At 58.0% G+C, this 27,855-nt stretch overlaps 2 protein-coding genes and 1 long non-coding RNA gene across 12 annotated transcripts; 2 read left to right on the forward strand and 1 right to left on the reverse strand.

The window, feature by feature from the left end:
* Positions 1 to 3,238: 3,238 nt before the first annotated feature.
* Positions 3,239 to 9,743, reverse strand: LOC147377274 (aflatoxin B1 aldehyde reductase member 4). The gene is made up of 7 exons (XM_086325364.1): positions 9,272 to 9,743; positions 6,641 to 6,828; positions 6,369 to 6,473; positions 5,424 to 5,520; positions 5,106 to 5,205; positions 4,406 to 4,535; positions 3,239 to 3,627 (listed from the first exon to the last, which is right to left on the reverse strand). The coding sequence occupies exons 1-7, from the start codon at positions 9,726 to 9,728 to the stop codon at positions 3,466 to 3,468; spliced, it is 1,239 nt and encodes a 412-aa protein (XP_086181490.1). The 5' UTR covers positions 9,729 to 9,743; the 3' UTR covers positions 3,239 to 3,465.
* Positions 5,805 to 26,615, forward strand: SLC66A1 (solute carrier family 66 member 1). 10 transcript variants are annotated; one of them, XM_086325417.1, is made up of 9 exons: positions 5,805 to 6,116; positions 7,421 to 8,137; positions 15,396 to 15,610; positions 21,631 to 21,760; positions 22,401 to 22,488; positions 23,064 to 23,206; positions 23,357 to 23,449; positions 24,028 to 24,213; positions 25,684 to 26,615. In XM_086325417.1, the coding sequence occupies exons 3-9, from the start codon at positions 15,447 to 15,449 to the stop codon at positions 25,753 to 25,755; spliced, it is 876 nt and encodes a 291-aa protein (XP_086181543.1). In that variant the 5' UTR covers positions 5,805 to 6,116; positions 7,421 to 8,137; positions 15,396 to 15,446; the 3' UTR covers positions 25,756 to 26,615. The 10 variants fall into 10 exon arrangements, with proteins under 10 accessions (XP_086181543.1, XP_086181564.1, XP_086181507.1 ...); XM_086325381.1 differs by lacking the exons at positions 5,805 to 6,116; positions 7,421 to 8,137 and adding exons at positions 9,815 to 9,866; positions 10,705 to 10,764; XM_086325407.1 differs by lacking the exons at positions 5,805 to 6,116; positions 7,421 to 8,137; positions 23,357 to 23,449 and adding exons at positions 9,815 to 9,866; positions 10,705 to 10,764.
* LOC147377276 (uncharacterized) lies at positions 16,282 to 16,753 on the forward strand. The gene is made up of 2 exons (XR_015136475.1): positions 16,282 to 16,390; positions 16,687 to 16,753. It is a non-coding gene; the product is annotated as an uncharacterized LOC147377276 (long non-coding RNA).
* Positions 26,616 to 27,855: the final 1,240 nt, after the last annotated feature.

The raw sequence follows: 27,855 nt of genomic DNA on the forward strand, positions 1-27,855 counted from the left end.
TAAGGGTTTTATTCTTTGATGCTAGTATGTGTGCATGCTAAGTTGCTTCATCCACGTCTGACTCTTTGGGATCCTATGGACTGTAGCCCATAGTCCAGTCTTGCAGAGAATTCCATGGAGGGAGGAGCCCTCCCTCCATGGGATTCTCTGCAAGAATAAAGGAGTGGGTTGCCGTGCCCTCCTCCAGGGGATCTTTCCAAGGGGATCTTTCCAACCCGGGGATCAAACCCCTGTTTGTCTCCTGCACTGGCAGGCAGGTTCCTTACCACTTGCGCCGCCTGGGAAGTCCCTGGTGTTAGCACACTCAACTATATTGATTACTTTTCCTGCCACCTTGCAGGGCCCAGAACTCAGCTCTGTGGTTTTCTTGTTGGGACTTGCCAAAAGCTCCAGCCAGCATTTGTATTAAAGTCCTGAAAGAACTCAAGCAAAAACACCTTTCAGAAATGAAAGCAAACTAAAGACTTTGTTCAGACAAAGTTGGGGAGAATGCATAGTAGCCAGCTCTCACTATAGCAAATATTTGGAAAAATTCTTTAGACAGAAGAAAAGTTGGATTTACACACGCACAAAAAGAAGAGTGCTGGAAATGGTAAATGTGAGGATAAATATAACTTTTAACCTTTTTCATGTTTAGCCTTTTAAACAGATAAGTGAGTTTTTATAAAGTTAAAAATGCACTTACTGCATGACTCAGCAAAAAGCCCCAGTAGTCTTCATGAACCTACCTACAAAAACCTTTGACCAATAGAGTTGACTAACATGAACTGATTGATGTCATCGCAGCATTGATTGATTTGCAAATATAAAGCAAACTGTATTCTTGGGATGAAAAGTAACCAGTCGGGGTGCGTGACCCTCGTTGTTTATTACTGTATTGAGTTGGCCAGAGGTTTTGTAGGTGGGTTCCAGGAACAGCCTCGGGTCCCCCTTGAGCCAGCCCAGCGTTCTGAAGCAGCCCCTCAGCTCTCCCTGGCCCGTCAGGAGGTCGACCCGCCCTGCTGGGTTCGTGGCGCCCTCGGTATCTCTGCTCCTTGCTCTTAATAAGCTCACTCCATTCCAAAATGCTCTGTGTCTGGACTCTGTGTCTGAGTCCGAGCTCAGACTGCCTCAACAGATTCCACATGCACTTATCAAACTATGGAGTTTAGTCAGGGAACGGCCACTGCACTTTAGAGACGACATCCTCTGAAGTTCTCATGGTGAGTTCAGTTTCAGGTCACAGTACCAATCCCTTTATCAACAGGCCACAGAATTTTACAGAACATTCCCTCCACCTCAGCATAAACCTCTCAGGTTTTGTGTTTCCTCCCTTAAGGCAGGGGGTGCATCAGCACAGAAGAGCTATTATTCTTCCTTAAAAAATAGACTATAGTTTTGTACTTGATCTTTTTAAGATATTTGATAGAAATTGCACTGAATCTTCTTAGGTGTTTCAGATTTTGTCATCTTAAGCAACAGAATTTTGGGGTGGTTTGCTGTGCAACAATAATTTTTATATTATGATTAATATGAGCAGGTGGAGAAGGAAACGGCAACCCACTCCAGTATTCTTGCCTGGAAAAGTCTGTGGACAGAGGAGCCTGGCGGGCTGCAGTCCGTGCGGCTACATGACTGAACATGTGTGCGTGAGGGTGGAGGGAGATGGGTTGGTAGCAATAAACTGGTAGAACCAAAATAGTTAATAATACGAGGAGGGTAATTCCCCCACTTGGGGAAGCATCCATTTTATTATAGGTGAAGACAGAGGAGGGTGTCTTTGTTGGAAGACTTTACTTGCAGGGTGTGTGTCTCCTTTCATTAATAGATTGTGAGTAGGACCTTCCTTTGAACAGAATCTCTTTTCAAAATTTATTTATTTATGGTTGTGCTGGGTCCCTTTTTTTTCTTATTTTTAAAATTTTATTTTTCAATTTTTCAACTTTTTTATTTTTAATTGGAGATTAATTACTTTACAATATTGTGGTGGTTTTGCCATCCATCGACATGAATCAGCCATGGGTGTACGTGTGTCCCCCATCCTGAACCCCTCTCCCACCTCCCTCCCCATCCCATCCCTCAGGGTCGTCCCAGTGCACCGGCCCTGAGCGCCCTGTCTCATGCATCAAACCTGGACTGGCGATCTATTTCACATATGGTAATATCCATGTTTCAGTGCTATTCTCTCAGATCACCCCACCCTCGCCTTCTCCCAGAGTCCAAAAGACTGCTCTTTACCTCTGTGTCTCTTTTGCTGTCTCACATACAGGGTCATCGTTACCATCTTTCTAAATTCTGTATGTATGCATTAGTATATGGTATTGGTGCTTTTCTTTCTGATTTACTTCGCTCTGTAGAATAGGCTCCAGTTTCATCCAGCTCATTAGAACTGATTCAAATGCGTCCTTTTTAACTGCCGGGCGTTGGCGCTGCGCGCGGGCTCTCTCTAGCTGTGGAGAGGGGTGACTCCTCTTGTTGCAGAGCACGGCTCTAGGGTACAAGGGTAACACATGGGCTTACTTGCCCCACAGCTTGTGGAATCTTCCTGACCAGGGATTGAACCCATGTCCCCTGCCAGATGGATTCTTAACCCCTGGGCCTCCAGGGAAGTCCAACAAAGAGTCTTTGACTGGTGGGTTCGTCTGAATTTCCCAGTTGAGCCCCTTTCACCACCTGCTGCTGCTTGGCCCACGACCCACCCCTCGCCCCACCCCTCGCCCAGGGTGTGATTTTTCTGCCCTGGGCATGTTCAGACAGCAGCCACTAGGCCTGGGATTGCGTTTCTTCTCCAGTCTTGGGTACTTCCTACGCGGAATAGGGACTTGCTGAGGGAAGTGGGGTTCCTGACTGCCAATGCCACTCCCGTCAAGAAGGAGACCCAGCAGCAGAGTGGAGAATCTGAGGATGAGCAGAAGGCGGGAGCAAAGGAGAGTCGCTGATGAGGCGACTGTGCGTTAAAATGCCCCGCAGCATCCTGGGGGTTTTTATCCTTCTTGGAAGGTTTTTGTCCAAATTACTCCCTTTCTGAGTATTCAGTGAGATAATTCAGAGAGAAAATCCACCGCAGGGTGGACGGCCCTCTTTCCCTCTGTCACGTGGGCACGTGAGGGCTGCCTGCAGCCACCCCCGCCGCCTCTGCCCCGTGGTGGCTCCAGCTCGAGGGTCCACCCCTCAGGCAGGAAGGCCCAGGCAGGGAGGGGACAAGTCCCAGCAGCTGAGGAGAGAAGCCTGCGGGGTCCGCTCATGACTGGGCTACAGGCAGGTCTAGTGTTGGCTTTATTCAGACGGGAAATGCCCAAGGGCCTCAGCCCAAGGCGTTATGCATCGTGAAGGCAACTGGGAGTGAGGCAGGGGTCTAGAAAAATAACCGTGGATCCAGACGATGGAGAAAGACCACGCAAAGTCAGCTTAAGGCAGAGACCGGCCAGGGAGAGAGCAGAAGAGGCGACAGAAAAGGAACCTTCGGCGCCTGATCCGGGTAGGAGCCTAGCGGAAGTAGTTGGGACAATCGTGGGCGACCAGGCGCCAGGCCTGGTCAAAGGCCTGCACGACGGCCGGCTCCAGGGCCCCTTCCTCAGTGGCCGCCAAGTTCTCTTCCAGCTGCTCCAGGCTGGACATGCCCAGGATGACCGCGTCCCCGTGGGCGCCCTGCAAGGGGAGACGGCCAGACGTCACACACTGATGCCCCGCAGAGACCCCGTCACACACCCCCGCCCAGCCCCTGCCAAGGCCTGGGCTTGGGCATACTCTTTACACCTACACAGCTGTACAAAGCACTCACGGTGCCTTCAAGGACCCTAACTGTGTGACCCCGAACCCGCCTTCTTCTGTCCTGCTGACGCAACGTGCACCCTCATTCAGACCTCAGTTTAGAGTCCAGTTCTGACATCAGCAGTAAACTCGGTTTACCTTTTTAGCCCCCAAGACTCAGATCTCAGTTTTCACTGTGCTTATGGGAATGAGAAATTACACAAAGCACCTAACTCCCATTTATTGAAAACCTGCTGTATACATGCCAGGGACTATGCAACTGTGTATGGCTACAGCTGAAGAAAAGTGTTAGCCAGGAAGACAGGGGACACCAAAGACAGGGAACCCCCACACCCCGAGAGGAGCAGGACCAGCGGGCTGTAGATCAAGTCCGTGACTATAACTTTCTCTCCCGTTCACAGCTGTTTGCTCATTGATAAAACTGGAATAATCCCACTTCATCAGGCCTAAGCAATAGTTCAATCCATGCTTGTAAAGCCCTCGCGACAGGGCCTGGTTCTTGGGCAGCTACCCAGAACAGGAAGGCTGCCTGAGAACTGGACCAGAGAGAGATTTCAGAGGGAAAAACGACTTAGAAATCATGCTGGCTCCTCAAAGAGAGCAGGGGCAGGGCGTCCAGGGATGGTGGGGACGGGGAGGGGCGGGGACAGGTTACCTGGAGCTGGGAGTGGTGGTACATCCACCGGAGGGCGGCTGAGGTCATGCTGGGGGCGCTGGTGCCATACGCAGCCTGAAGGGCCTTCTCCACCAGGGCGATGCCCTTGAAGTGGTGCTCCTTCCAGTAGCTGGACAGGAGGGGATGGTAGCACGGGGTCAGGACCACAGGGTCACACAGGGGGCCACTGCCTAAGAGTCCACCCAGGGAGCCCCTGTAGCACGGAGGGGCCAGGGTCCCCTCAAGCAGGGGGTCTCCTGCTTTTTTGGGCAACAGAACCACCCAGGACGCTGGCTCCCTCACCAGAGACCTCAAGGATGTCTCTACTCTTTAAGAATTCAAATCCGCCCTTACTTTACCTGGAGTAACAGGAAGCCAGGACAGGGGCACAGCCCGGCCCCAGGCCTCCTGTTCCTCCACCCGGAGCCCTGTCTTTCCCCCTTGGCAGGTGATCAGCACTTCTTAGGCATGAGTTACGATTTGGAAGGTTGGCCATAAGGCCCAGGGGTCGGCATTCCTCATGGAGGTCCCAAGAAAATAAAACGAAGCCTTACAGAGGGTTTCCTAATTCCTCCAGGAATCAAGAGAGCTAGGTCCAGGCAGCAAGGGAAGGCCTTGAAAGGAAAGCAGCCCCAGGGATGCCCCACTTTCAAACTATGGGGACCCTCCAACCCCGCCCGTCCTGATGCCCCCAGCTCACCGATTCCTGTAGACCTCTGCCCAGCTGTTCCCAAAGAAGCGGCCCAAGGGCTGTTTCCCGTCCTTGTCCTCATACTGGTACCTGCCGGTCAGCAGGCCTCCTGCGGGAAGGCTGCAGTCAGACCCCCAGGCACTGCCCCCAGAGCCCGCCTGGACCGGAAGTGGGGGTGATGGCGGGGGAACCAGGATGGGCGGAGGTCCTGGCAAAGCCCTCCCCTTCCCAGGTCTGGGGCCAGGCTTCTCCAGGGTCAGGAAGGGGCAGAAACGGGGTCAGGAAGGCCCTCCCGCCCAGGGGAGCCTGTGCCCGCACAGCCCATACCAGCCAGAGGGTTGTAGGCGTAGAACCGCAGTCCGAAGTGCCGGAGGCAGGGCAGGAGCTCTGTCTCCACCTGCCGGGTGGTGGCGTTGTACATGCCCTGCGGGCAGAAGGGCCAGCTGAGCGGGGCCTGGCCGGGGAGCCCCAGCCTGCTCTCAAAGTCTTCGGTCAAGACCCCCAGGACTCCACATGGTTTCCAAAGTCACTACTGGTGGATGGGGAGATGGTGCTGGGCCCCAGGAAGGGACGGCGGCCTGGCTCTGCCATCCCACACACATCTGCAGGCACCAACCGTGGGCTGGACCCTGAGCTCTCAAACACACGTGGATCTGGTGAGCTCTCTGCTTCAAGAAATGTCAGAGTCGAGTTAAAAACAAAGCGGAGTGGACTCTCCTCATGGTTCAGTGGTTAAGAATCCACCTTGCAATGCAAGGGACCCGAGTCTGATCCCTGGTCGGGCAACTAAGCCTGAGAGCCGAAACTAGAGAGTCCATGGGACACAATGCAAGATCCGTATGAGGCAGCTAAGATCCGAGGCAGCCAAACAAACAAACAAAAAAGACAGGACAGATGAGCACATAGAGGCGGCTTCTGTGATCACGGCGGATTCTCAGAAATGCTCGCTCAATGCATAAAGGTGGGGTCTGGAGACTGGAGGACCCACTGGGCTGTCAGAAAAGGCCTCCAGAGGAAGAGGTATCTAAGTGACGCCTGGGCACTCCTGCCAGGGGGAAGGGGGAGGCGAGTTTGGGCTGACCGCAGAGCCAGAAGCAGGAAGGAAGAGGGGCTAGGGCCTGAGGGCGGGCGCCCGTGGTCAGCCTGATGGCCCCCCGGGGGTCGTCTACAGGCTGGGAGCAGGGGAGTGGCTGCTCTGGAGAGGGCAGGGGGCGCAAGCGGACCTGGGGTCGCAGGTGCCCTGGAGACGGGCCTCTGCAGACCGGGCCTCACCTGGTACACGGTGGGCAGGATCCAGCCGTTGCTCCTGCACAGGGTACAGATCTCGGCCACCTCCCAGGCGGCATAGTTGGAAAGGCCAAGCTCCACGAACTTGCCCTGCGGGGGAGAGGCCATGGTCAGACTCCCCCGCAGCCCAGAACGCCAGTCCCAGAGATTGGGACCCTGGGCGTGGGGTCCGTCCCCTGCTCTGCTCTGGGGCAGCCCCAGAGCCTCTGCTCTCTGGGCACCGACAGGCCAGGGTGGGGAGTCGGGGCCGCCCTCACCTCCTGGTGCAGCTGGTGGCAGGCACGCAGCGTCTCCTCCACGGGGGTGCCGTGGTCCGGCGCATGCAGATAGAAGAGGTCGACTCGGGGGCACTGCAGCCGCTGGAGGGACGTCTCCAGCTGGGACCGGAGGCTGTCAGGCTTCAGGGACTTTCCCTCCCAGGGATTGGCCTTGGTTGCAATTTTTGCTTTGCAGGAAGAATGTCATGATTAATGTAACCACTTACTAGCCACATGACTCTGGAGAAATTACTTAAATTCTCTGAGTTTCAATTCTCTAATCTACAACATGAGGGTGATAACAATGGATCTGTCCTCGTAAGGACAGCATGAGGATTAAATAACGTCTCATGTGAGCTCCTAAAGTTCACTGCTGCCATTAGTCACAGCTGCTGGCTGGTGAGCCTGGGGCAGAGCCCAAGTATGCAGAGATGAATCACACTCCCATCTCTGCCCTCAAGGCGCTCACAGGCTAGAAGCTGATGTTAAACAGGAAAGCACAGTAGAGGCCAGAGCAGACCTGCATGTCCAACTGAGGAATTCCAGGGAGAGCTTCCTGACCCCCGAAGTTGAGTCTCTAAAGAGTCCCAGCCACCAAGGAAGGGTGGGAAGCACGTTTCAGAGGGTGGGAACTGGGGCAAAGGCAAGAAAGCACAGTCGGTTGAATACTGAGTTATAAGAGCGTAAGCCCCAGGCAGGGAGCGCCGGGACGTGAGGCAAGAGAAGGGGGCCCAGACCCAATTCCAAAGGGTTTTCTCAATTCCCATCCATTGTTCAAAGGTTCCCTGACTGAACTAGTCAGCTGCGTTCACTCTGGCCATACAGACAGACACGCCTGGAGATGGAACAAGTATACAAGCTGCGACAAGAATTCGGGAAAGAGATGCAGCTGCGGAACATGGCCCCTGGCAGGTGCATTTGAGAGAGAGGTGGAAGGTGAGATGAGCAGAGGCAGTGGCGGCGGCCTCTCCCTTCTAGACTCCTGGAGGCACGCACCCCACCCTCACTGTAGAGGCACCCCCACCCCCAGCAGAACAAGGGAGTGCTCTGTCACGCAAGCAGCTTGGAAGTGCTGTGAAGGATGCCTTCCCTCTGGGGCATCTCCGGTGGTCCAGTGGGTAGGACTCCGTGCCTCCACTGCAGGGGGCACGGATTTTGATCCCTGGTTGGGAACTACCCAGGCCTCAGCCTCACAACGCAGCAAACAACGAAAATGAAAAGAATGCCAGCTCTCTGGATTCTGTCCTTTCCACACTTGGCAAAGCCAACTCGGTGGTTCAGAGGGGAGGACCAAGTCCCTCAGCTTCCAGTCCAGATTTTCTCCATCCCCACATCTGTCACTCCCCCTGCTGCATTCTTGGTGTGAACTTTGCCTGGGGCCAACGTGAGGACTTGGACTCAGTGAGCACCTGGCCTCAAAGAAGGAAGCGGGGAAGGGCCGGAGGGAGAAAAAACAGTTCAAGAACCAGATTTTCATTAGCCAAGAGAGGCAGCCAGGTGAGCTACAGCGTGGGTCTGAGATGCTCATTCCCAGTTCCTGCAGATCCACCAAGCTGTGAATCTAAGGAGAACCCAGAGGGCACCACCCACAAGGGCTGGGAAGGAAGAGCCTCAGGATGAAACAGAAGGCACGTCCAATGGCATTAGGCCAATGAGGGACCATCCGTCCACACACACATCACTCAAGCCACACTTGCCTCCAGGCCACTCTTCCACACACCAGGCCTGGCACAGCTATGCCCTCCACCTCTTACGCCCCTTTCTCTCATTCTCTGCCCAGCAAACTACAACTGGTCCTCGATGGTCCAGCTCCAGGGCATTCTGAGCCTTTCTGAGGTCCTCCTCCTGGGCCCCTCATGCCTTCCTCCCTTAAAAGTGCTTCCTCTTCTAGGCTCCTCTGCCATCATTTGCTTCCGCCTTCCCCACTAGACGACGAGCTCCCTGGAGGCGGGTTATACCTCCATAAGAAGCTGGCACGGGGCTACAGAAGTGGACAGAAAGCCCTTACCCCCTCTCACACCTCCCCACTCTTCAGCCCACCACCCCTGCTCTGCCAGCCTCGCCAGGAGCAATGCTGGAGCTCACAGTGGGAGAGCCAGGGGTACTGCCAAATGAACGAAGTCTAGGTCCTGATGAAAAGAAAAGGGAAGAGAAAAGGGAGCTCGAGCGGGCGCACCGGCAATGAAGGCAATGAGGAGAGGGGCGTAGGCAGAGCGCCTGGGGACCGGTTATGCGCACCCGGCAGGGTAGGAGGCGGGTTAGGGCACAGCGCTGGAGACCAGTGCCGCAGAGAGGAGCACCAAGAAAGCAACAGAGATAGGAAGGCAAGGACTAGACTAGGCTCGGGTAAGGCTCGGGGGCTACCGAGTTGCAACCCCAGAAGAGCGGAGGGGAAGGTGGTCTGGATAAAGCGCTTTCAGCTGTCCGGACTGGATGCGCACGGAGCTCGAAGAGCGAGCGGGGGATCCACAAAGCTGTGGGACGGCGAGGGGAGGTCGGCGCCCCGGGAGCGGACGGGGGTGCCGGCCCTGGCCGCTGCGGGGGTATGGCTGGGTCGGGTGGGCGTCCTGCGCAAAGGTCCGCGCGGCACGCGGCTGGGTGAGGACAGGCGGTCGGGGCACCGGGCGTTACCTGTGCAGCCGCTGCCGCCCAGCCCGAGCCCCAGGCCGCCCAGGATGCTCTCGGACCGGCCGTCGCTGTACATGAAGGCCGTGTCCAGCTCAGCGTGGCCGCGCTCCAGGAAGGCGCGCACGGCCGCGGCGCTGGCGGGCGAGTCCATGCGGCGCCCCATCTCCATGGTGCCCAGCACGGTAGCGGGCCGGGCCGGGGAGCCAGAGGCGGCCCGCGGGGACCGGGACATGGCGTTGGCGGCGGCGGCGGTGCGCGCCCCGGGCTGCTGGGGACTACGAGAGCAGCGGGCAGAGGCGCGGCCCACCGCGCGAGTCAAGGTCCTCAGCATGAGGCCGGCGCCTGCGCGCTGGGGCGCCTGCGGCCCCGCCCACCCGCCGCTGGGGCGGGGCCCGGCGTCACCCCGCCCCATCCGCACGCCCGGCTCGCTGGTCACGCCTCCAGGGACCGCCCCCGCCATGAGCACCGCTCGGGAGGCGGAGCCACGCAGCTCCGGGGCGGGGCGGGGCGAGGCGGAACGGGGCGGGGCCTCCGATCAGCTGACCCAGACAGAAGCCGGAGGACCGAGAAGCCGGGCGGTGCGGACGATCTAGACGCGGTAAGCCGAATTTGAGGCTGGGGCTGCGAGGGGCCAGGGAAGGAACCCCGGGCCTTCGCTGCCACATCTTTCCAACACCTTCCTCCAGCTCTGGGACGGCCCTGGGGGCTGCTGCCCCCACCTTGGGGCGCGAGATCCTCGAGCCAGGCTTTCTGGACTGGAATTGGGGTCCAATTCCCCACCCTCTCCCCCATCAGAAGCGACCATCACGACCTCTCCGGCCAGCCTTGCACAGAGTTAGGGTCTGGGTCCGTTGTTTATCTCCCGATCCCGGCCGACTGGCCCCTTCTGTTCTGACGGCTTTGTTTTTCCCCGAGGGCGGGCCAGGGGAGAGGGCCTTGTGGCGAACGAGCGCTGATCCCAGCGGCTTCCCTGCGATTATCTTCGCTAAACAGGCGGCCCCGTGCTGGGCTGAGTCACTCGAAGGGAATTGTGACCGAGGACCTGGAAGGCTGGAATGGGTGGTAGCCCCTAGCCGGGACGCTCCTCCGCTCAGATGCGCCCCAAGTCTGCAGGGAGCCTAGATGGCTCCCTGTTACCCCATCCCTAGGACAGGTTTCCAAAGTGCCTACATGGGCAGTCTGCCTTCGGAAGGATGAGGACTAGCGTGGTCTTGTCTATTCAGCGCTTGCTGAAGCCTGCTGTTTGCCAGGGACTCTGGGGGTGGGGGGGTGGGGAGGGGAATGCTTCAGCCAGAAGGGAATAACACCATCCCTCCATATTCTGCTGAGTGCTTAATCTGTGCCAGGCACCATTCTGATCGCTCTGCCTGGATTATTTCATGTAACTCTGCAGCTAGCCTCCCAGGTGGATGCTTACATCATTCCCCGTTTTACAGGTTGGAACTCTGAGGCCCAGTCGCTTGCCCAGGGATTCTACTCTAGCGGTCCTCAGGCAGGTCAGTTCCAGAGAGCTTTCTTCTCAACCTGTTAGCTGACGATTAGGTCTCTCTTCCTTCGTTTCTCTCCCTCCTCCCTTCTTTCCTTCCTTTCTCTCTGCCCCCACCTCCCTCTCTGACTGTCTCTTGCTGTTTTTTGAACCTTTACTGTGCAGCTGTTGTGTCTAGGTTCTAAGAATAAGTTTCCCAACTAGGATGACAGAGAGGAGTGAGCTTAAAAGCGGCGGTCCCTGAGGACTCTGATGAGCATTTTTCTGGCGTGTGGAGGAGGGCAGAGGAAGAGATGACAGGTGCTGTCCAGCGACTCCTGTGAGGCCCCTCTGTACTGAGAGGACAGTTTAGAACTGGTCTTGAAGTGAAGTCGCTCAGTCGTGTCCAACTCTTTGCGACCCCATGGACTGTAGCCTACTACGCTCCTCTGTCCATGGGATTTTCCAGGCAAGAGTACTGGAGTGGGTTGCCATTTCCTTCTCCAGAGGATCTTCCTGACCCAGGGATCGAACCCAGGTCTCCCGCACTGTAGGCAGACTCTTTACTGAGCCACCAGGGAAGTCCCAGAACTGGTCTTAGTGTCTTTTTATTATGCCCTTCAGGATGAGGGAGAAGCCTGGGGGAGCAGACAGCCTAGACATAAGTCTGGAGACCTGGGATGAGCCTCTGAAGGCCCAGAGGGAGGGACAGGAGATGGGGAGGGGCATCTGGAGTGCCCTGGAGCTCTGTCTCAAGGCATTTGAACTTATCTGGTAGATAAAGGCAGCTTCAGTGGCCAGCAGCTCAGATTGGGATCTGGAAGAGTTGCTTGGCTGTTGCAGGGGATGCCTTTTCCAGGGCCGCCGTTCTTCAGGTGTGATCCTGTACACAGAATCCGAGGGCTCGGACTCTGCTGGGGAAGCTTCTTATATCCCTGCTCCCCAGCCCAGCCTCACGGATCCTGAAGTTCAAACATGCGGCCTTCATGCTCACAGGCACCCCTGATCGGCTATGCTTCAATAACATTAAAAGCACCACCAACATCGATAAGGCACCCCTGAAGTACAGCTTCTAAAAAAAAAAAATTCCTATTGTGGTCCTCATCACACCTACAGACCTGGGCAACTTTTGTGTCAACCCTGGACGTCCATTCACTCGGTGCTGTTGGCCAGAAGGTAGGCCCAGGCTGGCTTCCTACTTGGATCAGAACCTGTGAGTGACAGGCGCTATGCACAGCGGCCCTCAGGGGAAAGCGCCTTCTGTTCGGGGCTCAGGTGTGTCTCAAAGGTGTGTGTCCTGAGCCTCGAGCTGCACACGGCCCCGTGCATGGACAGGGGACCACCCACCCAGGGCCCTGGGCCCTGTGAGCCCAAGTACATCCCTCAAGACACCCCCCACCCTCACCAGGCATGTGTCTACCTTTTTTTAAAAAAAATAATTTTATTGTATTTTTGGCTGTGCTGGGTCTTCACTGTTAGGCCATTGGGGGCCACTCTCTAGTTCGGTGCTCGAGCTTCTCACTGCAGTGGCCCCTCTTTTTCAGTTTATTGTCTGTCTTATTTAGCTCTGGCTGGTCTGGGTCTTCACTGCTGCGCAGAGGCTGTCTCTCATTGCAACAAACCAAACTCAGGCTCAGTAGTTGTGCACGGCTTAGTCTGCGGCATGCGGGCTCTTCCCGGCCCAGGGATCGAACCCGTGTCTCCCGCATTGGTAGGTGGATTCTTTACCACTGAGCTCCCAGGGAAGCCCTCCACCTTCTTTCTTTCTAGGAGTGGATAGCCAGTCCCTTTTCCAGTGGAATTTCCCGACTCTGGAATTGAACCCTGGTCTCCTGCATTGCAGGCAGATTCTTTACCAACGGAGCCATCAGGGAGGCCCCTCTTTCTTCACTCACCTGGTGAAAAGACGGGGTGAGAGTGGCCTCGGGGTGCTTGAGAGGCTAGTCTCTCATTTTCTGTCGCTCCTGTGGCATCAGGCCCTGGGCCAAGAGCTTTGTGTGTGTGTTATCGGTGCAGCAACTCCAAAGCGTGAGCATCGTTTTCCTCATTTTATACCCAGACTCAGACGGTTACTTGCGCAAGGCCACTCAGCCTTATCTTTAAAATGAGGACAGTGTTCCCCTTGCAGAGGAGTTAATGAGGATGGCGGTGTCCTACCCTGATGACCTGCGGTGGTGTGTGGGTTCTACTGTACAAGAAGAGGGTGGAGGAGGCGATCCAGGGGCAGGGTGGTTGGGGAGCAAAAGGACTGATTTTGAGGTGCCTTTGGTGCTGCCCTTCCTACCTGGACTGGGTGTCAACCTGGGTGGCCTTGCAGGCACTGGTGGCTGGATGTAAGATAGACGGCTCCAACCTCAGCTGTGTTGAAGCTCAAGGTGGGCCACTGAGGCACGGGACGAGGCTTTCAGCCCCCCTTGCGGGGCCCCAGGGGGACTGTGGTGAGAACCAGCCGGGCAGTGACCTGCAGTGCCCTTACCCCCAGCTCCAGGGCCCCCTGGCAAGTCACGTTAGCGCTGAGAGCCTGGAGCCTCTCGAGAAAAGCAGCGAACTTGCTTCCTTTCCGTGCCTGCTGCTCCCTGATCGCCGAGGCCTCAGCAGTTCCAGGGTCCAGCAGGGTATCTCGGCCCATTCGGGCTGCTGTAGCAAAGGACCATGGTCTGAGTGGCTTAGAAACAAATGTTGATTTCTTATGGTTCTGGAGCCTGGGAAGTCTGAGGTCAGCATGCTGGGAGAGTCAGTGTCTGGTGAGGACCCACTTCCTAGTTCACTGATGGCTGTCTTCTCGCTGGGTCCTCGGCTGGCAGAAGGGGCAAGGGAGCTCCCTGGGGCCTTTTTTTCTTTTTTTTAAATAAGAGCACTAATCCCATTCATAAGGGCTCTGTCTTCACGACCTAAATACTCCCCAAAGGCTGCATCTCAAAACACCATCGTACTGCAGGGTAGGTTTCAACACACGAACTTGGGGGCAGGAAGGACATAGGATTGAGTCTGTAGCCTTGTCTACGGATGTCGTTTTTTGAGGATCTTGGGCCTTCTGACACCAACAGAAACTGAAAGTGACTAGAGAAGGCCTCATCCTCGGTGAGGAAGCCCCTCTGAGTGCAGTGAGAAAAGGGGAAGCCTGCCTTTGGCTGCAGGAGACCCTGGGGAGCCCTGGCAGACCGCACGAGGGTGCTGCTGTGCCCAGGGACAGAAGTGTGGTGCCGCAAGTCGCTCTCCTGGGTCCTCACGGATGTATCAGTAGCCCCGGCTTCACAGAGTTGTGTGTGTGTGTGTGTGTGTGTGTGCTGTGTGTGTGTGTGTGTGTGTGTGTGTGTGTGTGTGTACTCAGTTGCATATGACTCTTTGTGACCCTTTGGGCTGTAGTCCGCCAGGCTCCTCTGTCCGTGAGATTTTTCAGAGAAGAATACTGGAGTGGGTTGCCATTTCCTCCTCCAGGGAATCTTCCCGACCCAGGGATTGAACCCGTGTCTCCTGTGTCTCCTGCATTGGCAGGCGGGTTCTTTACCCGCTGAGCCACGAGGGAAGTTGGTGTGCAGCAAACTGCGGAAAAGCTTACATGGTGCTGAGCTTAGAGCTGGCGAACTGCTCAGCGACCAGGGGTTGATCCTGCCCAGCAGAGACGCTCCGGCAGCCCCGCCTCCTCTCCCTCCCCTGGGACTGTCACTTAAGCAGTGACTGCTCTGGGACAGAAACCTGGAGGGGACTTCCCTACCTGGCCCTGCAGCCCGCCAGCTCCTGGCATTGGTGGCGGTGAAAACAGGGAAGTGGCTCCCGGCTCCTTGCCAGCAGATTCCCCCCACACGCGGGCTGCTGGGAGAATGTGGCTTGGGAGCGCCACGCTTGAGTTCCAGCCACCTGTGTGACCTGGACCCACCTGGCCCTTCTTTGCTGCTTGCCTCAGCTGACCAGTATAAGGCGGACAACTATACTCTTTCTTTTTCTTTTTCTTTTTGGTCCACCATGTGGCTCGTGGGATAGTTCCCCAACCAGGGATTAAACCCTGGCCCCAGCAGTGACAGCACCAAGTCCTAAACCACTGGATCAACAGGGAAGTCCCAGGACAGTCGTACTTTTTAATTTTTCTGGCCACGTGGCTTGTGGAACTTCCCTGACCAGGGATCAAACCCGGGCCCCCTGCACTGGAAGCATGGAGGCTTAGCCCCTGGGACCCTGGGGAAGTCCCTAGCCGTACCTTAAACGAGAGGCTGTGTCTAGAGCACCTGGTCTCAGCAGACCCTCGCAGCACGATTTACAGGAAGGAAAGGCTGGAAACTATGGAAACGTTCAAGAGCTAGAACACAGGCGGCGTTGTCTGAGGGCTCCATCCTCCCGCTACATCTACGAACTCGCTGAACCCTCACGAGTATATGGGGTGGGGGAGGCATTGTCATCACCCCATCCTGCAGATGGGGAGACTGAGGCATGGCCAGGCGGAGCGGCTTGCCTGAAGTTGTGGCGTTCACGGGCAGAGCGGGGACTCGCACGCACCTGTCTGACTGCAGAGCCAGTGTGTGGCCACTCTGATGTCTGTCCTGACTGTGTCCTGGGGTTCAGGGGCTCCGTCAGGGCCAGGCAGGAAGCCTGGGGTGGGCTTAGAGTGGCAGGACCACAGCGAGGACCGGACCTCCTGAGGCTGAAGGTCCCTCTCTTCTCCCGCAGAGCCGTCTCCTGCCTCAGCACAAGGCTCCCTCCCCTCGTCCCTCCGAAGCCATGGTCTGGGTGAAGCTGGGTTCCTCCAACTTCTCCAGCTGCCCCAACGGCTCCAGCCAGTGGATATGGGACGTGCTCGGCGAGTGCGCCCAGGACGGCTGGGACAAGGCCAGTGTGGGCCTGGGCTTGCTGTCCATCCTCTGCTTCGCGGCATCCACCTTCCCGTGAGTAGCACTGGGGCTGGGTGGCATGGGGTGGGCAGGGGGCTGCCCCGAGGAGGGGATGCCTGGCTGGCCCTGAGCCTCTCCAGACTCACACCATGTGTGCCCCCCCAGCCCCACTCACTGACTTCCAGCCCCCCCAGAGGGCCTCACAGCAAGCCCCTCTCTAGGCCTCACCCAGAGCTCAGCCATGCTGACATGCAGATGATAATCATACCACCTGTTCACTGAGTTCCCCCCGTACCCAGCTCTTTTCTAAGAACCTGACATATCTTCACCCTATTTAATCCTCATAAGCTGAAGCTCCGATACTTTGGCCACCTAATGTGATGAGCCCACTCATTGGATGAGTCTTCCCTAATGCTGGGAAAGATTGAAGGCAGGAGGAGAAGGGGGCAACAGAGGATGAGATGGTTGGATGGCATCACCAACTCTATAGACACGAGTTTGAGTGAGCTCCGGGAGTTGGTGATGGACAGGGAGGCCTGGCGTGCTGCAGTCCATGGGGTCGCAGAGAGTTGGACACGACTGAGCGACTGAACAACAGTCTCCATAACCACCCTGTGAAATACGTACAGTTCCTATCTGATCTTTCCTGGAAACCCAGAGAGGTTAAGTAACTGGCTCTGAGTTGCACAGCCAGTCAGAGAGGAGGCAGAGGAGTGGAGGGCTGGGGCGCATCAGCTCGGCCTCTGTCCTGAGACCGTCTGGGGAAGGGCACGCCGCGATTACAAAACAGCGTGGCCACTGCTGTGGTTGGGGAACACCAAGCCGGCGGGACCGGTAAGTCCGCTCACTGCCCTGGGCCTCAGTTTTCTCGTTTGTAAAATGAGAATACTGTTCCCTACCTCACAGGGTTGCTATGAGCATGGCCTTTACACACTGTGCGAGGGAGTAAGGGGGCAGGGGGGCAGGGAGAGGTGAGGCCAGAAAGGTCATCAAGGGCCCTGCAGTGTAAGAGCAGTCTCCACCTTCAGGACGTTTTATGCTCTTTCTCCTCTGGCAGAAAGAGAAGCGGTTTAACTGAGAGATCATTCGTGCACTGTAGAGTTCACCCGCTTACGTGTATCTGTTCACAGTTTTAGTATCTGCAGAGCTGCGTCACCATCACCGCAGCCAGTTTTAGAACATTTTCACCACCCTGCAGAGAAACCCGGAAAGAAACGAGCCGTTCCTCGTTTCCCTCTAAAGCTCCCGGCCCAGCCACCGGTCCACATCTGTCTCTAGACGCAACTGCTCTGGACGCTTCGCGTGAGGCGCTCGTACCGCGGTGTGGCCTTCTGTGACCGGCCTCTCTCGCTCAGCGCACCTTCAGGGTTCCTCCACGTTGTACGTAGCGAGTGTCAGCACTTCATCCTTTTTAACAAATATTTATTTTTATTTTTTTAATTTGTTTGATTGGCTGTGTTGGGTCTTGGTTGTGATGCGTGAGCTTAGCTGCCCGACCAGGGGTCAGACCTGCATCCCCTGCATCGCAAAGCGGATCCTTAACCCCTAAACCACCAGGGAAGCCCCAGCACTTCATTCTGTTTCTCGTCTGAACAGTAGTGTGTTGTACATCTATACATTTTGTTCGTTCATTCGTCCGTTGATAGACACGTGGGTGATTTCTGGCTCTGGCCAGTATGATTAAGGCCGCTCTGCAGGTTCACGTATGGGTTCTTGTGGGGACATGTGTGTCTACTTCTCTTGGGTGTATGCCTACGAGTATATGGGTGTACTGGGTCGCTTGGTGAGTGTGTTCCATCTGTGAAATGCTTTTTGATTTGTTTTCGGCTGTGCTGGGTCTTGGCCGCTGCGTGCAGGCTTTCTCTAGTTGTCATGATCGGGGCTGCTCTCTAGTCCAGGTGCGTGGACGTCTCATCGCAGGGCTTCTCTTGTTAGAGTGTGCGGGCCTAATCACCCCACGGCACGAGGGATCTTCCTGGCCCAGGGACGAAACCTGCATCTCCTGCATTGGCAGGTGGGTTCTTAACTCCTGGATCACCAGGGAAGTCCTGTCTAATCTTCTGAGGAACTGCCAGACTGTGTTTCCAAAGTGCTCGCACCATTATACATTCCCGCCTGCAGCATATGAAGGTTCCAGTTCCTCTGAATCTCCATCGACACTTGTTATTGTCTGTCTTTTTGATTATCGTCATCCTAGGGGGTGTGAAGTGGTATCTCACTGTAGTTCTGATTTGTGTTTGCCTGATGGCTGGTGATGTTAAGTAGCTGTCCATGTACTTCCTGACCACCTTCTGTTGTCTTTGGAAAAAGGTCTATTCAGATTCTTTGCCCACTTTTCGGTTGGATTATTTGTCTTTTTGTGGTTGAGTTTTAAGAGTTCTTTATATATTCTAGGTATACTTTGCAAAGATTTTCTCCTGTTCTGTGGGTTGCCTTTTCACTTTCTTGATGGTATCACATGAAGTGCAGAATTTCAAAAATTTGATGATGTCCAGTTTGTCTGGTTTTCCTTTCGTTGCTCATACTTTTGAGGTGTATGTGTGTGCTGTTGCTTCAGTGCTGTCTGACTCTTTGCGACCCCATGGACTGCAGCCCACCAGGCTCCTCTGCCCATGGGCATTCTCCAGGCAAGAACACTGGAGTGGATTGCTAGGCCCTCCTCCAGAGGATCTTCCCCACCCAGGACTGGACCCACATCTCATCTGTTTCCTGCGCTCAGGCGGATTCTCATCCACTAGCACCACCGTGCTTTTGGTGTAGTTTCTAAAAAATGATGGCCTAATCCTGGTAAAAAAGATTCACCCTTATCTTTTCTTCTAAGAGTTTTATATAGATTTCTCGAAGTCTGACACCAAGTCCGATGTGTGTCTTTTCCCCACACAATCAAGCAGTCAGCTCTTACGCTGTCTACACCTGAAGACGGCTTCAGATCCCACAGGTTAAGGACCAGTCCTCCAAGTCCCAGAAGAGTGCTCTCTCCTCCCCACTTCAGAGGCCAGTCCAGGCTGTCCCTGCGCTCGGACCTCCCGCTGTGGATCGGGGGTTCCCCCACCCCTCCTCAGGTTCGATTAGTTTGCTAGAGCGGCTCACGGAACTCAGCGAAGTGCTCTTTATAGAGGCTTTATTACGGTCGTTGGTCATGAGTGACTGGGCTCACTCTGCAGCCTTTCCCCCTCTGGAGGTGGTGAAGGGGGCAGGGCAGCCCCCGCCCCCAGCCTGAAAGACGGTCCTAACCATCTGATCACACAGTTGGTCCTTATCCTCAGGCGACCTAAAGGCTTTCCAAAAGTCACCTCGTTAACGCTACAGAAGACACCTCTCTCTCTCTTTCTCTGTCTCTCAACCCTTAGGACATTCCAGGGGTATTAGTAGCTTTGTAGGGAGCAGGGAAGAAAACCAAAAATATATCTTTCTTGTTATAAATCACGGTATCACAAATCAGCTCTTGATGTAGAGCTTTGGTTCAGCTTGAGCTGGATTTTGTATGCGGTGTGAGGCAGGGGTCCAACCTCATTCCTCTGCACGAGGCGCCCCGTTGTCCCAGCTTCAGGTGTTAAAACGACTACCGGCACCCTATGTCCTCGCACGCTGCTGGGAGCCTGACGTGTTTCTGACTCTCCTTGTCCCAGCTGCCACTCCACATGTGCTGGGACCGACCCCATCCTTGCCTCTGCAGAGCTCCCGTTAGAGAAAGAGGGTGAGAGGGCCGGGGAGAGCCTGGAGGCAGAGAGGCTGCCTTGGAGGCTGTGCCAGGTGTTGGCAAGCGGTGGGGTCAGGGCGGCTGGCTCGGTGGCCCTGAGGAGGCAAGCTGGCCAGAGCTGGGTGACCGCTGGAGGGAAGAGTGGGGCTTCCTGTCCTGGGGTGAGGGTGTCCCCAAAGCCACGAGGAGCGGGCTAAGGCATCTCCTTTCCAGCAGGGCTTGATGTCAGCCCTGTGCCTGGCTGTTTAACCAGGGACGGGGCATCAGAGGCCTGGGAGAAGCCCCAGGTAAGGATGGAAAGGCAGCCACCTGCCTGCTTCTCCTGACGGCTCAGCCTTTTGTGAGAGTGACGGAATGGCTGTCCCTGAGACATATGGAGACTCTTCAAGTCACTGTGTCCTGGGAGGGACTTTACTCGGGTCCGTGTCAAACTTATGGGCCTCCTCAGGGCCAGGCCTGTGCTGGACACGGTCCCGTCCCTCAGCAGGCTTGAGTCTGGCAGGAGGTGGCCGGCGCCGGCAGCGCTCTCATCTGAGAAGGGCCTGAGGAGGAACTGAAGTTTCCTGAAGGATGCAGAGGAGGGCTGGCGGGCCGTCTGCCGAGGCGAAGTTTGGAGAAGGAGAGTGCAGAGGCGGGGGGCCTGTGGGCCTGGGGGCCGGTCAGGATGTGCTCGGGAGGGCGGGAGTCCTTGCCAAAGACAGTCGGAGGCTCTGAAAGAGTTTGGCAAGATGGGGGTTTCAGAAGATCCTCGAGGGTTTCCCTGGCGGTCTGGTGGTTAAGATCCGTCTTCCAGCACAGGAAGCCTGGGTTCGACCCCTGGTCAGGGAACTAAGATCCCACAGGCCGCGCAGTGTGACCAAGAAAATAAATAAAAATGAGAGAGAAAGAAAAGAAAGGTCCTTGAGGGGGAGGCTGGAACTGCGGGGCACGGACTCGCAGAGGTGCCTGGTGGGGCGCTCGGCAGGAGACGCGGCAGGAGACGCGGGGGAGGCCCAGGGCCGGCCCAGCTGTCCTGCCTTCTGTCTCCAGCGATCGGGATGAGGTCCTGTTTAGGTGGTCCCTTTTACTAATTTAAATACATGCAGACGACTAAAGAGAAACGTAAGCGGCAGGTGGCCCTTCTGGAATGACTCAGAGCAGGGCTGGAGCCCGGGATCTGGGGTATGAATCCTGGTTCCTGGACTTTCCACCCCCAGAGAGGCCCATCTGCGACAGGGACTTGACTCCTTGGCATCTGTAGTGAGACAGAGCCGCAGCCTTGCCCCTTCTCTGCTGCCCTTGATGATAACAGGCGAGGTCTGGCCCATCTTATCATCCATCTCCCTGCAGATAGGGCAGCGGCCACAGCCATCCTTCACGCCACCCCCCACCCCAGACCCCTTCATAGAAGAGAGAACCCCGGGTCTCTGGGACACAAAGCTTCGGGACCCTCTGAGCCCTGGTCCCAGTGAGAGCCTGCTCTGGGGGGAATCTGTACCCCACCTTGACTGTAGCAGGGTGCACGTCCCAGAGAGCTGGGCTGGAAGGGATTCCCCGGTGAGAAGCCCGGAAGGGCGAAGACAGGCCCATGAGGATGCCACCCAAGGCGGGGTCGGTCCCCCATCAACCCTGTGCGGCGCCCCCCAGCCCTGGTCTCCCACATTTACCCCCCACGCGGTGTCACAGCTCTGAGCACACGTCTCCCTCCTCCCCCGCGACTCCCTCCTCCCCCCCACCCCCATCTCCCTCCTCGCCCCCCTCCACCCACGTCTCCCTCCTCCCCCACGTCTCCCTCCTCCTCCCCGACTCCCTCCTCCCCCACAACCCCCTCCTCCCCCCCGACCCCCTCCTCCCCCACGACCCCTCCTCCTCCCTGACTCCTTCCTCCCCCACGACCCCTCCTCCCCCACGACCCCCTCCTCCTCCCCAGCTCCCTCCTCCCCCCGACTCCCTCCTCCTCCCCAGCTCCCTCCTCCCCCCGACTCCCTCCTCCCCCATGACTCCCTCCTCCTCCCTGACTCCCTCCTCCCCCACGACTCCCTCCTCCTCCCCAGCTCCCTCCTCCCCCCGACTCCCTCCTCCTCCCCAGCTCCCTCCTCCCCCCGACTCCCTCCTCCTCCCCAGCTCCCTCCTCCCCCCGACTCCCTCCTCCCCCACGACTCCCTCCTCCTCCCTGACTCCCTCCTCCCCCACGACTCCCTCCTCCTCCCCAGCTCCCTCCTCCCCCCCGACTCCCTCCTCCCCCACGACTCCCTGCTCCTCCCCCATGACTCCCTCCTCCTCCCTGACTCCCTCCTCCCCCCGACTCCCCCCTCCTCCCCATGACCCCCTCCTCCCCCACGACCCCCTCCTCCTTGTCTACCTCCTCCACCCACGTCTCCCTCCTCCCCCACAGCCAGTACATCAAGGCCTGCAAGACGGGCAACATGGACCAGGCCCTGTCCCTGTGGTTCCTCCTGGGCTGGATCGGCGGAGACTCCTGCAATCTCATTGGCTCCTTCCTCGCTGACCAGCTGCCCCTGCAGGTGGGCTGGTCCCCCGGCAGGGTGGGCTGCCAGGGACAGCCATGGCAGAGGCATCCTTCCATCTAGTGAGGGCCCCCCTCTTCCTGCTGCCTGACATGACAACGGGCTGGTCACTGCCCTCTGGTGGGCCTCGTTTTCCCATCTACAAAATGGGCACATCAAACCAGAGGATGGCTGGGGTCTTTGACCTCTGAGATGCTAAGATCCTGATGAAGCTTTCAGGGCCTGGGGCCCTGGAAGAGGAAGCTTTTCCCATGGGAAGCCTGGCTATCACCCTTCTGTGACTGGGTGGAGCTGAGACTCAAGATCAGGAACCTCTTGTCTTCCCAAAGGGGACTGTGAGTAACTGCTCCAGGTCAGGCTGGACTGTAGCCTCCACTTCCCATTTGTGCTGCCCGGTCATCCCTGCCAGTGTTCCCTCCCTCTGCCCGGCTGGGCACCTGCCAGGCCCTCCCCTACCTGATGTATAGCTCTGCCAGGTTAGGAATTGCGACCCCCTCCGTTCTGGACCTGCAAACGGAAGTCCCGAGCAGTGAAGCTCAGGCTCACCCGGCCGGCGTGAGGCCGAGCTGCCCGGTGCTGGCGTGTGGTCCCTGAGCCTGGGACTGCCGCCAGCGCCCTGGCCCACCCCCTCTTGCAGACCTACACGGCCGTGTACTACGTCCTGGCCGACTTGCTGATGCTCTCGCTGTACTTCTATTACAAGTTTAAGAAGCGCCCCTCTCCGTGTGAGTACGGGGGGCCCCGGGTGTCGGGGGCCTGGGGGAGGCCTGGGAGGCTGGGAGGAGGCAGTGTCCCATTGCTGGTGACACAGCGAACCCCAGGAAGGCTTCCCCTGGCCTTATCTGACCACCGCGGCCTGATCCCCTGATGAACCAAGGGCAGTGAGCACGCCCGGGCAGGAACACGGGTGTCCCCGTCGTGTGCACAGCCTCCTTCAGCGAGCGCAGTGTCGGCTGCTCTTCTGCACCCGGCCCACAGCCCATCGCTGCCCTGAAGTGTTCCCCAGGGTCAGATCCCCGGCTTTACAGGAAACGACCGAGGCCCGTGGGGCGGGGCTTCATGAGCATGTCCATACTCTGTAACCCTCTTCCTGCCCCCATCGCCCTCACCGAGTCACCTTACAACCCTAGGAGAAGGGTAGTCTCGTCATACCCATTCTGCGGATGAGGGATGAAAGCTCAGAGAAGTTAGGTCATTTGCCCAAGGTCTCACAGCCACTGAGGGGTAAGGCCAGGACTCAGCCCCGTCTGTCTGCCCGCGCTCAGACCCCTCACCTCAGCGTCCCCCTGCTCACATCCAGGGTCTGCCCCCATCAACTCTCTGCTCTTGTTCATCCTGGGCGTGGCGTGCACCACCCCGCTGCTGAGAACCGCTGGCTCAGTGGCTGCCCCGAGGGAGGTCTTCCAGGGGCGGACACTCTTGTCTGTGGAACCGAGCAATAAGGTGAGACGCGGGCGTGAGAGGGCGGAGTGGGGTTGGGGGGCCCACGCATGGCCATGTGGTCGGGGGGCTCGCTCCCCAGAAGGGAGCTTGGGGCCCTCGCCCTTCACCCTTGGCCTCTGCGGGGCACCGAGCAGCCTCCCCCGCCCTCAGCCCTTCACAAGAAAGGAGATCATTGGCTTTGTCATCGGCTCCGTGTCCAGCGCGCTGTACCTGTTCTCCCGGCTGCCTCAGATCCGCACCAACGTGAGCCGTGGGCAGGGTGGCAGGGCCGTGGGCAGGGCCGGCTGGCAGCTTGGTCCCTGGGTGAAGGACGAGCACGGGGGTGCGGGGTCTTCGTGGAGCAGGTCTGGCCCACCCTCACCGTTGGCTTGGGTAACTGAATCCGGTTCTCCAAGCCTCAGTGTCTGCCTCTGGAAACGGACACGAGATGCCGGCCTGCTGTCCAGGGTACAGGACCCCTGTGTGCCCCGGGGAGGAAGGGGGTCAGGTGGGAGCGAGAGGTTGAGGCAGAAGAGGAGACGAGGAGCCAGGGCCACGGGGGCTTGCTGAGCTGAGCTGGCAGGGGGCTGGGGAGCGGGCAGCTTGGGGCCGGCAGGGTGGCGCAGCCCCGGTCTCCTGCCGACCTGGGCGAGGATGTTGGAACGGGGATGAGGAATCAGGCCCTGGAAGGGACGGTGTGGGCCCCAGGCCTGTGTCGGGCGCTGGTCACACCCTGTGCAGTCGGCTTAGTGTAACAGGGCAGACGGGCACATGGACAGTTGTGGTCCAGAGAGACAGGAACACTGTTGGAGGTCTCTGACCCTCTCCTCTCCCGCCTCCAGTTCCTGCGGAAGTCGACCCAGGGGATCTCGTACTCGCTGTTCGCCTTGGTGATGCTGGGGAACACGCTGTATGGACTGAGCGTGCTGTTCAAAAACCCTGAGGAGGGCCAGAGCGAGGGCAGCTACGTGCTGCACCACCTGCCCTGGCTCGTGGGCAGCCTGGGCGTCCTGCTGCTCGACACCATTGTATCCTTCAGGCTGTGAGGGTGGGTGGGGCGGCTGGGGCTGCAGCACCCTCCCCTGCACACCGTGTCAGCGTCCGTGCATCCATCTATCCATCATCCAGCCGTCCTTCCATCCATCCATCCATCCATCCATCCATCCATTGATCCTTCTGTCCATCCACATATCCCATCTATCCATCAATCCATCCATCCATCCATCTGTGCATCCATCCATCCATCCATTGATCCTTCTGTCCATCCACATATCCCATCCATCCATCAATCCATCCATCCATCCATCTGTGCATCCATCCATCCTTCTATCCATCCACATCCCATCTGTCCATCCACCCATCTGCGCATCCATCCGTCCTTCTGTCCATCCACATCCCATCCGTCCATCCATCCGTCTGTGCACCCATCCATCCTTCTGTCCATCCACATCCCATCCATCCATCCTTCTGTCCATCCATGCATCCGTCCACCCATTCAAGAGGCAAACCTCCCATGTGCTGGGCACTCCTGTAGGTACCAGATCCAGTCATGAGCAAGAACAGATGGCCCTTGCCTCGGGGAGCTTACAGCTCAGTGGGGAGGCCGACAGGAGACATGTAATCATAAGTAATTCATTGCGGTGCCGAGCACTGTGGAGAAAAACTTAAGTGTGTGTGACCAGGGGGCTGTCCTGGTTTAGAAGCTCAGCAGAGGCCTCCATGAGTGCCATTTGAACTGTGCCCTGAAAGAGAAGAAATTAGGGAGGCAAAGGCAAGGGAGGAATGTTTGTGGCAGCAGTTTATGCACAGGCCCTGGGGAACAGGGCATAAATCAGCCCACCCAGGCCACAGAAAGGAAAGCTGCACCTTTGGAGACATACGAGAATTAGACAGAAAAACTTGAGTTCCAGTCCTGGCTCCCCTGTGTCCTGTGTGATGCGGAGCACTCTGTATGTCCCCATCTCGTCTCATCAGGTCATGGGGCAGTCACATGAGCTGAGGCCTCTGGAAGTCCTCGGCAGTGGCCCTCGCACACCGCGCACGCTCAGTGAGGGTTTGCAGGCGGGGGGCCGGGCAGGGTGTTACTTTGATCTCCTTCGGGAGGAAGTAAACATGGCCCTTGTTTCAATGTCTGTGGCATTCGGGGTGGGTGCAAAGACAGATGAAGAAAAGCTAAGCTCTAGTGTCCCAGATCCCTGCCCGCTGCCACCGCCACTTGGGGGACCCCCTAGGGTGTTGGAGGAGGGGAGGAAGGCCAGATGTTGGGGCTGGGGTCAGAGGAGGCTGCCTGGGGTAGGAGGACCCCAGCACTGGGCTTGGCAGATGAATGGGGTTTGGCGAGGGGGACAAACAGGGGCCGGGAGGCCAGGCTGACCCTTCCCAGCCGGCAGCGCGCGGGGCAGGGAGAGAGGGCAGAGGGGAGGGGAGCAGCTCTGAACAGGCCCCCCGGGGCGGGGCCAGCCCGTCTCCGCGTGTTGGGCCTTGACGTCGACCCCCAGATCTCCGTGCAGTTCTTCCTGTACCGGCACGCCGCCCCCTCGTCCGAGCGCCAGCCGCTCCTCCCCAGCTGAACGGGACGGCCGAGCCCGGGCTGGGGGCGGGGCGGTGCCCGGGGCCTCCCGACGCCCCAGGAAGGGAGAAGCGGGCAGTGATGGCGCTGCTCGCCCCGGTCTAGGCCAGGGAGGCGCCGGGGAGCCCAGAACTGCCAGCCCAGCCGCCCCCCAGTACCCCCAAAGGCTCGTGAGCTGAAGCCCTGGCTGACTGCCTCTTCCAGGAAAACGGCCCCTGGCCCGGTCACCCCCACTTGGGACTTGTCCTCCTTGGGGCCGGAGGCCGCTCTCCCTGGAGCCCGGGGACGGGCTGCAGTGGACACTCACCTCTCAGAGGCCCTGAGCCCCGCGACTCACCTACCTCACTGCCCGTCACCCCCTTGGCACCCCCACCTCCCAAAAAGGGGCCCAGGCTCACCCAGGCCTGCTCCGTCCACTGCATGTGGCCTAGTAAACGGTACTCCCAGGTGGCCTATGGAGGTCTTCCTTCCCCAGATGCTAGGCTCTGGGGAACAGGGAGGGATGGGAGTCAGGCCCCAGGTGGGCCTGAGGGCTCAGAGTGTGGGAGATCCAGGCCGCAGGGGGCTGTATCTGCTGGCTTGTCCCTGCTCAGCCTCCTGGGCCTCTGGGTTCTTGAACCTGTTTCCTCCGTGATGGCTCCATACCTGGTGGTAAGGACGCAGTGGCAAGAAGAGACCCTCCAACAGGGGGTCCCCGCTCTGCGGCGCTCAGCAAGAAGCAGGACAGTCAAGATTCAGACCTTGGTTCTGCATCTCAGCTTCCCTGTGCCACACTTACCTCATCTGTGCAATGGGACGATAGTACCACCACTTCATGTGTCCTTCTAAGGAGTAAATAAAATGGTGTGGTTATGGAAGTTACCCCAAGTCTGGCGGCAGTAAAAGCTCCATGAAGGTTAGCTTTGGTCATTTTTTTATGACGGAGGACGACAATCAGATTCTCCTGGAAATCGGGGAGACCTTCCTGGAGGAGGTGACACGGCAGAAGGGTGAGCAGGAGATAACCCTGGGGAAGTAAGGGTGTTGCAGGCGGGAAGGGTAGAGAGGAGGGCAGGGCTTAGCTCGGAGCTCTAGCCCCTCTGCCCCAGCCTCTGTGTGTCTCCCAGACCCTGACCTGAGTCCACCTCCTCCTGGCTGCAACCCCACGGGGGCCTGGGGACAAAGCTCCCCTCTGTGCTGGCCCCACACACCGCGCCCTGGCCCGCCCAGGTCCCAGGAACCATCGGGGTGGGAGGTGCCAGGTGAGGGCGAAGGCTGGTAGGGAGGAGGCGGGCCCCGGCGTGAGCCTGTCTCTCAGCATCTTCCTTCTCCAGCCTCAGAGGATGCCCAGCACAGTCTGGTGCCACAAATATTTGCCAAAGGCAGTTCTCTCCACCCTGGCCCACGCTGTGCTGGGCACCTGGGGTGGACCAACTCTGGTCCTCACCCTCAAGGAGGGGAGATGGTTGCCAGGCTTAGAGGGAAGGAATGTGGCCAGAAGATACAAACTGATGGAGGAATGAAGAGGCAATCGGGGAAGGCTTCCTGGAGGAGTGGCCCTGGAGCGGACAAGGGAACAGTGTGTGCAAAGGCCGGGGGTGGGAGTCTGGGTGAGGACGGTGGTGGGGGCTGGGCCGGATGCCCAGGCTCGTGACAGGCCACTGGATTTGGCGGGGGTGGTGGTGGAGGGGAGAGGAGGAGGGAACTGGGGTCTGGGGAGCCCCTTCTGAGGTTCAGCTGGGCGCTGGGGCTAGGGGGCCCCATCACCTCAGCTCCATCCTGGACGGGCCTGCAGCTGATGTTTGCTGAGCACACGTTGTGTGGGGGGTCAGGCCGTGCCCTCTTGCTCCCCATAACCCCCTCGGAGGGAGGTGCGGCCATCGTGGCCATTTTCCAGATGGGAAAACAGGCTCGGAAGAGTTAAGTCGCGTGCCCGGGGCCTGGGGCCAGAAGCAGTTGCATCCACCTGAGGCCACTCACTGCACACGCCGCCCCCTGCGGCCGTCAGAGGCCGTGCCCGTGGGGGCAGCACCACCCTGTTGGGCTCAGGCCCCCTCCCCACTTTCCCGAGCAGCACCTCCCACGCCCATGTGCCAGCTGCCACAGTGCCCTTTGCAGCCAG

This window comes from Bos grunniens, chromosome 2 (genome assembly GCF_055505025.1).
Source record: "Bos grunniens cultivar Pamir isolate PY7600 chromosome 2, Bosgru_T2T1.0, whole genome shotgun sequence".
NCBI lineage: Eukaryota > Metazoa > Chordata > Mammalia > Artiodactyla > Bovidae > Bos > Bos grunniens.